Genomic DNA, 14,184 nt, shown 5'->3' on the forward strand with positions numbered 1-14,184 from the left:
CAATTCTGCCTGATGTCTTTACTGTTGAGAAAGGCCTAGTCTAACTGTCAAGCTAGCGAGATAACTTGTGGGTGAGTTTAATCTAAATATTGGAGAGATGCTAGTATAAAACAGAGCCTTTACAAAGCCAAGAAAAAGCGAGGGAGAGCAGAAAAGAGAGAGGGCTGATTCTGAATGACAGTGTCTCAAAGGGCTCTTTGTTTTCATTATAAAAGAGGCATTAATTAAGGGAGGGAACAAAACAAATACAAAGCAGAAAATCATTACCACTGCCGTTACATGAAAGAAGAGCACAAGAACAGACGCTACCCTCCGCTATTTGGATAAACAGCAACAAAAGCAGCAGAAAATGCATAAATTGACTGCAGGATAAGAGAATAAGTTCTTCATGCTGTGGAAATGAGCCAGTGATTTCAAAGCAGATGGGTGTGGGTGGACTAGGACTTATTTTCCTTTCACTACTTTTTATTACATTGATGATTTCGAAGTGGAGAATGTAACTAGTATTGACATGTACAGCGCGCATCATTTTGCTTACTGACATTATTGGGTCTTAAAACTGGACAGTACACATTAAGCTCTACAAGGTTACGATTTTCATTCCTAACGTAATTGTGATGGTGTATTATGTTCAGTTGTTATTGTATTCAGATTTTGGGGCACTCATTTTACTCTTAGATTTGGGTCTTTTTTTGACATTGTGATCTATAGTGGAAGAGTCATAAACAATGACCAAAAAAAAAAAAAAAAAGTTAAAAAAAAAACATTCACGCTGAGCTATTTAAAAGACCCTCAGATAGCGTCAACCTAACACACATCACAAGTGTTATAGAAGAAAAGCTGACTATGATTACAGCAGGTCAAAGGTCAGTCTATAACACGTAAAGCTGAGTTTTTCATTGGACTGGTGATCCAAGTGCTTCCAGTGTTAAGAAATCTAGAGATATGTATATTTTGTGTGTGTGTGTGTGTGTGTGTGTAAATATATATATATATATATATATATATAAACAACTGTTTCCTTAAAAATAGTTCCAAACAAATTCTCCAAGCAACACACAGTAGTGGCTTTTGAACAAATTGGTTGAGTGATTAATTCAATGACTCACTCATAAATAGACCATATTTGCAAACAGCAATGATGAAAATGAAATATCTCACAATTCTGACTTTTTTTTCACGCAAATCCAAGTTTATATCTCACAATTCTTAGAAGGAAAAACAGAATAGTGAGATATACTCGTTATTCTGTCTTTTTCCCTCAGAATTGTGATAAAAACTCACAATTGTGAGTTATAAAGTCCAAACTGGGAGATATAAACACGCAAATGCAAGAAAATAAGTCAGAATTGTGAGATAAAAATGTTTAAAAGTTATCTATGTAAAATGTTATGTTTAAATATTATTTCATGCTGTAACTGCTATGAACTGCATATGTGAATATTATGTAGACTTACAGTTTACATCCAATTCCTGCTTCAATAGTAGACTAATCATTGCAGGTTTCATCAGTCTAGTCTGTGACTTGCAACATAAACGTCTGCATTGAGCTTCAAAGTGCGTCTTCAGCGATGGTATTCTATAAAAATGAAGACTGTATTTTTTTGCATTCCGATTCTGACATCCAGTGGCGCAACAAAACATTTTTCTCTTATTCTGTGGATTTTGCCCATTTTCCTCCACTTGCTACCGCTATTTACGCGCAGCTGCAAGTGATGTAACTGTGACATTTGCTCCAAATTGGTCTATACAGTCACCTGTTTGAATGAATCGGTTGAATGAATGATTCAATGACTCGCTCATAAATTCATTTGTTACCACCTACTGGCCTCACTATGTAACATGAATATAGAAACACTGCTGTACGCTATAATATGTTTATATATATATATATATATATATATATATATATATATATACGCCATATATCCAAGCTGTAATGTGTCTGACAACTTGGACAGAAAATATGCATCTTCGAAACTTTTTAGATTTTCATGTTAGGGGCAAAATTCAAGTGCTCTTTGATGTTTGATAAAATATTGTAAGGCCACAATGCTGCTGTTCTAAAACCAAGATTCACACCCTCATCAAACATAGTGTGTAAGCGGTGACTGGTGCGATGGCTTTACCTTCTTGGATCAGACTTATGAAGTAAATAGGATGTCCAGTGCTTGTGTGACTCCACCCTAATTTAATGATTTCCTGCTGGGTTGCAAACAGCCTCCTGCTGTGTCTGTGTGAGTTAGTGTCTCCCAACTTCGCTTGCACAGCCCGGATGCCAATGACAACAAGCAGCCAGACAGAACCAACATTGACTTACCCACAGTTCCACGGGGCAGTGGAGCCAGGCTGATGGGGAAGGAAGGCAGTGGAATGCATCAGGTCAGGCAACGGTGTCTGACAAACCCCTTCAGACACACACACACACACACACACATACACACACACACACACCACACACACACACACACGTACGCACACACATATTGCAACTATTTTTTTTTTAAATTATGAAAATAGTCAAGATTTTTAAAGTATACATTTTCTGTGCATTTCATTTTTATATATTCATATATAGTGCTGCTATGCAGTCTTATTTTACTACTTTTTTAGTATTTTGAATTATTTTTTATATTTTAGTTTTACATTTTAATATTTAAAGTTTCAGTCATTTTATTGTGTTTTTGTCATTTTTATTCAGGTAAAATTTTAATGATTTTAGTGAATACAATGATACAAAAATAAGACTGCATGGCAGCACTATATAATATTTGGATATATAATAAAATTATTTATTTATTTATTTGTTTATTTATTTATTTTTTTATCATTTTCGAATAATAAATATAATAGAAGCACTTGCAATATGTAAATGCAACTAAAGCCAAAAGTATACTTCACCTTTTACGCGTACGCGAGGGTCAGCGTACAGTGCGCGTGACGCGAATTTCATCATTAGAAGAGTACGAGCTTACTGTAACCGCGTGTAATTTGTACGCGCAGATCGCACATGCGCAGTAATTAATTTATCCACAAGGTGGCAACTGTGCCCTGGGGGCGTCGATTCACAAGGTAGTCGAAGAAAAACTGCATAAACAGAACAGACTGGAACTCATGCAAACTCCAGCGAAGATGGAGGCCTACATAGATGAAAGATTGTGTGAAGAGGTTAGAAAGTACCCTCATTTGTACAACTCTAGCATGAAAGAATACAAAGATGTTTACATGGGTTGTAACGCGTGGCGAGAGATTGCTCAAAACTGCGCATGCGTCGAACGCCTGTGTACGCATATGAGTCAAATGAAGTATACTTTGCAAGGCTGTGTGTTCGACTGTGCGTAAAAAAACTAAGTATACCCAGAGCTTTAAAGAACAGCAGAAAACAGGTCCCTTTTTTATTGAGTTTTTACAAGTTAGTTCTTAAGTTAGCCCTCAGTTTAGTTCAGTTTGTTGTCCAGCATTGTCTTTACATGTGTGAAGCGGTTAAGTTGATTTTTCCCTTCTGAATAGCCTTCTTTGTTTTTTCACTATGACACATATGCTTTTATTTATTTTAAACTCGACAGGACCTTCTTGGTCCTAAAATATGCAAATGATTTTCAGACCAGAAAATCTAACACTGACTCTTACAAAAAGCACCATGGTGTCATGGTACAGTGATAGTCTTAGATGCACTTTCTGAATTACTTTTTACATTTTATTACACGACAGCCTGGAATACTTGATTGTAATTGGTCAGTAACTGCGTTCCACAGTCTCTTTCTTCAAACAAAACAAAATAATTTAGACTCAAATATTTAATATCCATGTATTTATTCATAAGTAGCCGCATAATAAGCAGGATAATGTACAATCAGACAGTCTTTATCACAAAATAAAGCACTTCTTGCTGGGGTCCTGATCAACCTTATTTTGTTTATTTTAAAATAATGATGACACTATCCTTTACCATGGTACAATCCCCCCCGTCCACCCACAAAAAAAAAAAAAAACCTATAGTAATGTTGATACGTTTTCATTGGTAAACATTCACTAACCCTTATTTTAAACAAATCAGAAGAAAAACACCTGAATAGCATCATAACCTGAACAAGAGTAAGAAGAACTGAGCTCAAGTCAGACAGTCCATAAGGATTAGATTATTACCTCAACCTGCCATCTAAACATTCATATCCATTATATAAAACCTGTAAAATTCTCTGATGTATCCTTCAATGTCAACTGATATAGTCTGGGTGAAATTAAGGATATTGTATATAAAGTAGTGGTCAACTGGTGTTTGTCACAGATACCAATATTCATAAAGCAGGGCGGCCGATGTATATATATATATATATATATATACAGTATACATAATGCAATTTATTGGCAGCAAAAGAGATTGCTTAAATTAAATACATAATATTCACTCAATAAAATCATATCTGAAAACCCTTTTTACCTACTGACTAAGATAAGGGGAATTATCACTAGTCTTAATCATTCAAGTGAGCTTGGTTTTTGGCAGATAATCTCAATTTGGCCAAATATCGGCCGATATATCACTAATATCAACCTGCGTAAGAAGAACTGATGGGCACATGCTTCTTAATCTGTGATATGCTTCCACCTAGTGGAGGAAAAAAAATCAAGAACAGAACTGTCTTCATGACTTATGGAAATCTGACACATGCGCCCTGCACAGACAACAAAAGTAGTATGTAGTATATTAAATGAACTGCCCTTCACATTGATCATATCAGTTTTCTAACAGGTTCTTTAAGATGAACGAAACCCCTATAATGCAAAAAATGATTTTCTTCCTCAGTATTTTTGTCTTGTTTACTGGTACAAATTCTAAACATTCTTATAACAAGATACATTTACTTGAGAAGCAAGATATTGAAATAAAACATGATAAAACATGATCAAATATCTTAATGGGGTCAGAATGATTAACTTAATTCAATGTAAAAAAAAAAAAAAAAAAAATAGTTTTAAAGGGGACCTTGATTATGATTTCACTTTTTTAACTTTAGTTAGTGTGTAATGTTGCTGTTTGAGCATAAACAACATCTGCAAAGTTACGACGCTCAAAGTTCAATGAAAAGAGAGATATTTTCTTTTACAGAAATCGCTTTTTAAGGACTACAACGAGCTTCTTAACAGGTTGGTGACATCACTAACCCTAAAATGTACATAAACCCCGCCCCCGAGAACACAAAGAGGAAGAGTTGTTGTAGTAGAGTGTTGTTGTCATGCCGTCATTTTACGCCGGACTGCTTCACAAACGAGGGTCAATTCAACGCTGGATTTGCACAAAAGATTAACATGACGGCACATGCTAGTCGATGAGTTGAATCAACTCCACAGCAACTACATAAATTTATCCACTAACCATTCAGAAATGTCTCTCCATCAGTGTCGACTCCGGTTTGAACAATGTAAGGCTGAACACCGTTACTGACAATCCTCATTTTGGCTGCATTAGATTCTCCAGCTTTGTTGTTGTTGAGCAACTGAAACATGAGCTGTTAAAGCTCCGCCCTCTTCTGGAAAGGGGGCCGGGAGCAGCAGCTCATTTGCATTTAAAGGGACACACACAAAAACGCTGTGTTTTTGCGCACACCCAAATAGGGGCAAATTTGACAAGCTATAATAAATGATCTGTGGGGTATTTTGAGCTGAAACTTCACAGACACATTCTGGGGACACCAGAGACTTATATTACATCTTGTGAAAAGGGGCATAATAGGTCACCTTTAAGCAAAATCAAAATTTTGATTCTTTTTTTTTTCCAGAAAACAAAGAAATCGTATGGCATTTTACTTCGTAAAATAATGTCAATATTTAGATATTTGTACTGCAAAACAAGACAAAAATACTGAGTAAGAAATCATTTTTTGCAGTGTAGTCATTTTGCGTAGCGTCAGAGGATCCACTACTCTTCACAGCAGCATTTGCTTGGATAATCCAATAAATAACATCAGTCAAAACGCACTGGGAAGAAAACGCAACCATTTTGTGACGTTGCTCACCTTGTGATTTACAGATTAAATGTTAACGTTTAAGAGCGATGAACAACATTCACATGCCATATTTGTACAGTAGCTTGGCTGACGACACCAGTATGTCTGCTTTGGTAACACATAGTGACATTCACGACAACTAAGCCACAGCGTCGCTGCTGGAGCGTCGTCAACACAGTCCAGTGTCCAGTTCTCTAGTACTAAATCAGGGTAGGAAGGGGCCGTTTCAATGCAATCGCTCGGTCCGGAGCACTTCCATGTACGCCATTGGACAGATTTGCTGTTGATTGTCCAGTCTGTCCCGCCTGTAGCATATCGGCCGGTCTGCAGCCGACATCAAGGCTTGTGCTTGAAATGAGCCTCAACTGGAGAGAGAAATGAAGGAGCGTGTAAATTAAATCCAATTAATCAAATCTCACTGAGGGTTTCTTTCTATTGTGTGTACCTGCGTACTCCTGCGGCATCATGGGTCGGTTGACGACTCTCTGAAAGGCAGCGATCCAGTCCTTCTGCTCTGCCTCTGTTTCACAAGCGAACAGGAACTTCCTGTCAGGGGTTTCAATAGTGATCCCGTACTTCCAGTGGTATCCTTGGGTAGCGGGCGGCAGGCCAGGCACCACTGTATAACTGTTCTCCTTACTGCCGATGAACACCTCGCCACGTGCGTATGCATCCTAAAACAGTCAATATAATATAATATAATATAATTTAAAGCATATTATAAAAAAAAGATTTACAAATATACATTTTAATTTACATTTTTAATTTGCTACAAACTCATATTTTATTTTATTAAATAAGTATATGTGAAATGTAGTACTACATAGTACTCTGTAGTTTATTATATTATATTAATTATATTATTAATAAAGCATATTATAAAACATTAACATTTTTATTACAGTAAATTATATTTTATTTTATATAAATATGTAAATAAAAGTAAAATTATATGAATAAATTATATATATATATATATATATATACAAAACATTTTTAAAATAAAAATGCATATTTTAATGCATATTTGAAAAAATTCCATATTATATATATATAATTTATAAATATAAATAATATTGTATATATATATATATAAAAACATGTTTTTTATTTATATCATATTTTAATATATTAGTAGTACTGTGTAGTACTACATTTAACCTATACATACAGTATCTCACAGAAGTGAGTACACCCCTCACATTTTTGTAAATATTTTATTATATCTTTTCATGTGACAACACTGAAGAAATGACACTTTGCTACAATGTAAAGTAGTGAGTGTACAGCTTGTATAACAGTGTAAATTTGCTGTCCCCTCAAAATAACTCAACACACAGACATTAATGTCTAAACTGCTGGCCACAAAAGTGAGTACACCCCTAAGTGAAAATGTTCAAATTGGACCCAATTAGCCATTTTCTCTCCCCAGTGTCATGTGACTCGTTAGTGTTACAAGGTCTCAGGTGTGAATGGGGAGCAGGTGTGTTAAATTTGGTGTTATCGCTCTCACTATCTCATACTGGTGACTGGAAGTTCAACATGGCACCTCATGGCAAAGAACTCTCTGAGGATCTGAAAAAAAGAATTGTTGCTCTACATAAAGATGGCGTAGGCTATAAGAAGATTGCCAAGACCCTGAAACTGAGCTGCAGCACGGTGGCCAAGACCATACAGCGGTTTAACAGGACAGGTTCCACTCAGAACAGGCCTCGCCATGGTCGACCAAAGAAGTTGAGTGCACATGCTCAGCGTCATATCCAGAGGTTGTGTTTAGGAAATAGACATATGAGTGCTGCCAGCATTGCTGCAGAGGTTGAAGGGGTGGAGGGTCAGCCTGTCAGTGCTCAGACCATACGCCGCACACTGCATCAAATTGGTCTGCATGGCTGTCGTCCCAGAAGGAAGCCTCTTCTAAAGATGCACAAGAAAGCCTGCAAACAGTTTGCTGAAGACAAGCAGGCTAAGGACATGGGTTACTGGAACCATGTCCTGTGGTCTGATGAGACCAAGATAAACTTATTTGGTTCAGATGGTGTCAAGCGTGTGTGGCGGCAACCAGGCGAGGAGTTCAAAGACAAGTGTGTGTTGCCTACAGTCAAGCATGGTGGTGGGAGTGTCATGGTCTGGGGGTGCATGAGTGCTGCCGGCACTGGGGAGCTACAGTTCATTGAGGGAACCATGAATGCCAACATGTACTGTGACATACTGAAGCAGAGCATGATCCCCTCCCTTCGGAGACTGGGCCACAGGGCAGTATTCCAACATGATAAGAAGCTGAGGGTAAAGGTGATGGACTGGCCAAGCATGTCTCGAGACCTAAACCCTATTGAGCATCTGTGGGGCATCCTCAAGCAGAAGGTGGAGGAGCGCAAGGTCTCTAACATCCACCAGCTCCGTGATGTCGTCATGGAGGAGTGGAAGAGGACTCCAGTGGAAACCTGTGAAGCTCTGGTGAACTCCATGCCCAAGAGGGTTAAGGCAGTGCTGGAAAATAATGGTGGCCACACAAAATATTGACACTTTGGACCCAATTTGGACATTTTCACTTAGGGGTGTACTCGCTTTTGTGGCCAGCGGTTTAGACATTAATGTCTGTGTGTTGAGTTATTTTGAGGGGACAGCAAATTTACACTGTTATACAAGCTGTACACTCACTACTTTACATTGTAGCAAAGTGTCATTTCTTCAGTGTTGTCACATGAAAAGATATAATAAAATATTTACAAAAATGTGAGGGGTGTACTCACTTCAGTGAGATACTGTATATAATAAAATATATAAAATATACTTTTTTTTTTTACAAAAATGGTATTGTATCATATTACATTGTATTATGTTATATTATTATGTTACATTAAAATAAATGATATTGTATCATATAGTACTGTTATATTATAATATAATAATATAATACATTAAAAAATAAATATATATATATTATTTTTTATTATATTACATGTTAATGTAATTAAATGTATTGCATTTAACATACTAATATAATACAATCAAATAAATAAATTATAATGCATTATATTGTATTATTAATCTAACAATGGAATAGAATACAATATAATATTCTTAATTGTTAATATGTTATCTTATATATTAGTAAATGTTATAAGTAGTAGTATAAGGTATATGCGTGTGAAGGTCGAGAGTTACACAGCAATTTGGAAATGGAATTTAACCAGAAAAAAATCTAAATATTAACTTTTACTCACCAAGGGATCTTTAAAGTACATTAGTCTCCTGTCGTCCATGGTAAACCATCGTTTCTTAAAGCCCTCTGTGTGCTAGAAAACAGAAGACTCAATATGAATCAATGTTAACAATAGCATTAGTAAGGAACGTTGTACAGACAGCAGGTCATGTGAGGGCTTTATTTTGTGACTGTACATTATCTAGCTTATTACACGACTACTTACCAAATAAATAAATAAAAGGATATGCAATATTGATTTCACTTAAAATGATTTATTGTGGAAGAAGAAAGAGTGATATAAAAATAGCACAACTCTGCGGTGGACTACACCTCTTTCCTGAATGCTGATGAAGATGATAAAGTAAAAACACTCACCCGTGGGCCTGTTTTCTCCATGTAACCTTCCTTCATGAAGTTCCTTGTAAGTCTGGGTACCAGCTAAATCACAACCAAACACAGGCGAAGAAGTCAATGTGTGCGAGTGGATGCTTTTTAATCATGCACTGATATTTGAAAGGTAGAAATTGATATTAATATTTCATCATTTCGATTATATGATGATTATATTACATGATGATTTCAAAACACTGCTTCATGAAGCTTCAAAGCTTTTTGAATGTTTTGTTTCGATTCAGTGGTTTGGAGCATGTATCAAACTGCCAAAGTCAGGCCCCCCAGTGGTGAAACATTGAAATTTCAAAACACTTATGACATAACGAAGCCACGTTTACTGAAATCACGTGACTTTGGCAGTTTGATACATGCTCTGAACCACTGATTCAAAACAAAAGATTCGTAAAGCTTCATGAAGCAGTGTTTTTAAATCGCCCATCACTAGATATTGTTGAATAAAGTCGTTATTTTGTTTTTTTGGTGCACAAAAAGTATTCTCATCTCTTCATAACATTAAGGTTGAACCACTGTAGTCACATGAACTGTTTTAAATGTCTTTCTGGGCATTAAAAGTGTTAATTATCTTGCTGTCAATGTAGGCCTCACTGAGCCATTAGATTTGATCAAAAATATCTTAATTTGTGTTCTGAAGATAAGCGAAGGTCTTACGGATGTGGAACGACATGAGGGTGAGTGATTAATGACAGAATTTTAATTTTTGGGTGAACTAACCCTTTAATATCTTGTAATTTAGCTTCTCAAGTATTTACAAGATTAAAATACTAAACAAGAAAGTGATTGTTTGCAGTGTGTAAATGAGAAACTGCTGTCAGAAGATCATGATATAGTGCATGCGTTCACAATCACTATAGTGAGTTTCACACTCATAACTCATTTTTATGTGTCAGTTGCTGGAAGAAATCTGATTCACATACGTCCTCATCATTAGCTCCAGGAAATGCCACCTTCTGGTAATGAAACCGTGCTGCCCGGATTGCAGTGAACCAGTCGACCATTTCCTGCACACACACACACACACACATGTGCAGTAAGCACTAAAGGAACATTTTGCAGTGTTTCGCTGCAGCCAGCAGAGGATGCTTTATGATGCAATAACTGCTGTATGACCTCTGAGAGGTGCAGTAACACATAACATTCACACCTCGACTACAGCTAATATCAGATCTTACAGGAGGAAAATATCTCTTTATCTGTTCATAGAGCTAAAACAGTGTTGATCCTCCAGTACATCAAGTTTTTGTCTTGTTTTAAACCTGTATCATATTTGATACGCACATTTCTATCACGCAGTCTACATGCTTCTGTCGTCTAAATGATAGTTTAGACTTTTCTAGCAAGTAAAACCCTTTAGTATAATTGTAAACACCTTCAGCTCATCTTTTTGCTGTGAAATCTTTACTGATTTTTATAAAGTAAACCTAAGAATAACTTTGATATTGTTAGTAATATTTCAACTGGACTTCGGTTTACTTGATTATCCACACATTTTTTTTTAGAAGTGAGTATCAAATATGATCATCAGGCTTTTGAGGAAGGTTTATTTGTTCATCGCTCAATCATCATTGTATTGGATTGCATTATATGTTTTAAAACTACAGAGCTAAGCATTTAAATATCATCTTACTAAGACATATTATTACCAGATATTGATATTTATATGCATTTTATGTAAGTATCTGTTGTACTGTTATAAAGATCTCATTGATTTACATTACAAGCATCAGAATTTCATCTTACTTTTTGGCCATATAAATATCAGCATCTGCACCAAATTTCATATTTTTGCTCACTTTGAGTCTCTGAATGAAACTGAGCTGTTTTCCCTCCCATATTCTCACTTTGTGAATCATAAAAACCTGATGTTTCAAATATGGTACTCAACAAAAAACGCATGCAATTGTTTTTAATTCATTAAAAAATTATTTTTCTGACTATTATCTCATCTGTCTTTACAGTGTTAAAATGTGATTAGTTTAAGTTTCTAAGGAATGATAAATATTCATCACTGATGTTTGTGAGATGGTACAATGTGTTGGTGAAAGAGGAAGAGCATTTTTAGCTCAAAAACCACTGGCTTGTATTTGTGGCAGAAGCGCCATATTGACCAACAGCAGAACATCGTTGTCTCCAACTTACACATGAGAAATGACCCAAATACCCAAACATGCTGCTCTTGCCAAGTTTATCTTCAACAGAACATCCAAATTACAACCTAAAGTCTAAGAGGTTTACAGCTCATCTGATTTCCACTGGGGAAATATTAAAACGGGTCATACTGTGAAATAAAAATCTTCTCCCCAGCCCAAAAAGACCATTTACTGAATCTAACATGGTGGATTCATCCTTTTTGACATACATTTAAACAGTAGTGGCCAAAAGTGATGTCTGGCCTTGCAAATTTGACATCTTCACCCTTTATTCAAATATTATGAAAACGATTTTGTAAGCATATTGCATAGTTGTGCTTGGAGTCAATTGTTTAATTTGTGATAACACAATGAAACATGACAAATTTCAAAATATGACCTTGAGAGAGACAGTGACTCTATTGTAGCTTATTGATAAATTGTGTCAAAGCATCTCGTAGATGCATAAATGTAAATGTAAAATGCACGTAGGCCAAAAAATTCAAGAGCACACAATGCAAAGGAATTTTTATGAGGTATTAAAAAGATGGGCGTGATACCTTACTGTCTTCATGGTACACAAAGATATTCCTGGTGCTGTTGTCTCTGAGATAGGTGATCTGCAGACCGAAAGGGTTTCCTATTTTAGCTGGCTGGAAAGTAGCATTTAGGGTTTCAATCCTCATTATGGCCTTTGGTTCTCTCGCCTGGAAGATAAAAGAAATAACTTAGCTATAATCGCATACTTTCTGGACAACAGAACATTTTGGGAACCAACCAGAAAGTCCCTGGAGTCACATAACATTTTTATGATGTCAGTGGACTGGGATTGTTTTGGGTAAGCACAAGTTACACTATTTGTGTGTGTGCATGTATATATATTATATATATATATATATATATATATATATATATATATATATATGTGGTACAATGTGTCCTCATTTAGATAAATGTGTGTGTGTGACAGAAGAAGAGAACTAACGTCTTGCTTGTTGAAGTACTTCAGCGCTCCCTCTCTTTCAGACAGAATGAACTTGCGACTGAGGAACTGTCCGTTGTCTCGACCACGTTTCCATAGAAACCCTTCTCTGTACCCTGAAACAGAAAGAGAGCGTGAGAAGGCCGAAAGAAAGCATGAGGCATGAGTTTTTTTCCACCTACGTTTTTTTGTAGTGTCTATGAATAACTACATCCTTAAAACATTTTTGTAAAAAAGGAAGTTGTAGCTTACTGTATGTGACCAAAGTTAAAACAGAAAAGGATGAAAAAATAAATGCTTTTAGTATGTTGCTGCATGGTTGCTTTTGCATGCCAATGGATTTTTCTGAGGGAAAATACCGGATTACACTTTTAAATATAAGAAAATACTTATATTGGAAGTGGTTTAAATGTTGACATATCTTACTAAGATGCGATTTTATAGAGAGTTAATACTTTCTTATTATATGGCAAGCCGTTTTAACGTTTAATCTTTAAAATGTACTAGTATCTACTTTCATGCTACTAGTACTTATTTATTAGACACAACAATCTTTTGTAATTGTTACTAGTAATAATTCTTACTAGTCACAACTGCTTTTTTACTCATCTTATGTTACGACAAATCAGAATGGCAACTGTAGATTTCAATAAAAAATCTTACTAGTAACATTTGGAATAAGTACTAATATCTAATAAATGTGTTTTATTAAATGTGTTTTCACTAATGTGAAAGTTTACTAAAATTACCAAAAATAAATGAAAAATTGACAATAAAAATCATGTTTTTACCATCCAATCAGGATGGTTAACGGATTATATTTTTACCAAGTTCAAGGGGTCACCCATATGTTTGGTTTGTTTGGAAACGAAATCTGTAATGAAAGATTTTATTGTAAATTGCCATTACACCACTGCACTGCTCACAAAACCCGCTTTCCACCGGAATGGTAAGGAAAGGTTACAGTTGTATTTCCACTTGAGCCTGGTATGGTACTGCACGATTACGATTGGTCACTTGTCTGTTGCCTGGCTGCCAGTTTCTCCGTAGCTTGCTAACATGCTATTTGAGCTACGTGAACACAAATTAGTCATACAATTAAAAGAAATAACTGATCATCCTACATAACGCGGCCACTATTTTCATCGCATATCTTGTGTAAACTCTTGCGTTACTAAGGCAATGACTGAAGAGCTCCGTTATCAGCTCCACAACCATATCCGTACCGGCCGGATCGGCAAGGAATGTAACGGTAAAGTAAAGCAAAGAGAACGGGTTGACCCCACGGTGGAAAAGTGGCTAACGAGAAGTATGAAAGATACACATGTGATGCCAGAGTTGCAGTTTTCTTAGATTTCAAAGGTAAAATGCATAATCAACAAAACCTTTTTGCCAAATGAATGACAGAAATGTATGCACTTAATTATGTACTTATACATTTTAAAAAAT

At 35.8% G+C, this 14,184-nt stretch overlaps 1 protein-coding gene across 3 annotated transcripts in view; it reads right to left on the minus strand.

Annotated features, from left to right (window-relative positions):
- Positions 1-3,796: 3,796 nt before the first annotated feature.
- Positions 3,797-14,184, minus strand: part of LOC127523497 (arf-GAP with dual PH domain-containing protein 1) — a 40,364-nt gene continuing 29,976 nt past the window's right edge. For all 3 annotated transcript variants that reach the window (XM_051914250.1, XM_051914248.1, XM_051914249.1), the window contains exons 5-11: positions 12,739-12,851; positions 12,314-12,460; positions 10,542-10,625; positions 9,589-9,651; positions 9,233-9,304; positions 6,454-6,682; positions 3,797-6,373 (exon numbers count right to left, since the gene is read on the minus strand). In XM_051914250.1, coding sequence (XP_051770210.1) covers positions 6,345-6,373; positions 6,454-6,682; positions 9,233-9,304; positions 9,589-9,651; positions 10,542-10,625; positions 12,314-12,460; positions 12,739-12,851 — 737 coding nt within the window. In that variant the 3' untranslated portion in view covers positions 3,797-6,344. The remainder of the gene's footprint in view (positions 6,374-6,453; positions 6,683-9,232; positions 9,305-9,588; positions 9,652-10,541; positions 10,626-12,313; positions 12,461-12,738; positions 12,852-14,184) is intronic.

The sequence above is a fragment of the Ctenopharyngodon idella genome, chromosome 12, assembly GCF_019924925.1.
Source record: "Ctenopharyngodon idella isolate HZGC_01 chromosome 12, HZGC01, whole genome shotgun sequence".
Lineage (NCBI taxonomy): Eukaryota > Metazoa > Chordata > Actinopteri > Cypriniformes > Xenocyprididae > Ctenopharyngodon > Ctenopharyngodon idella.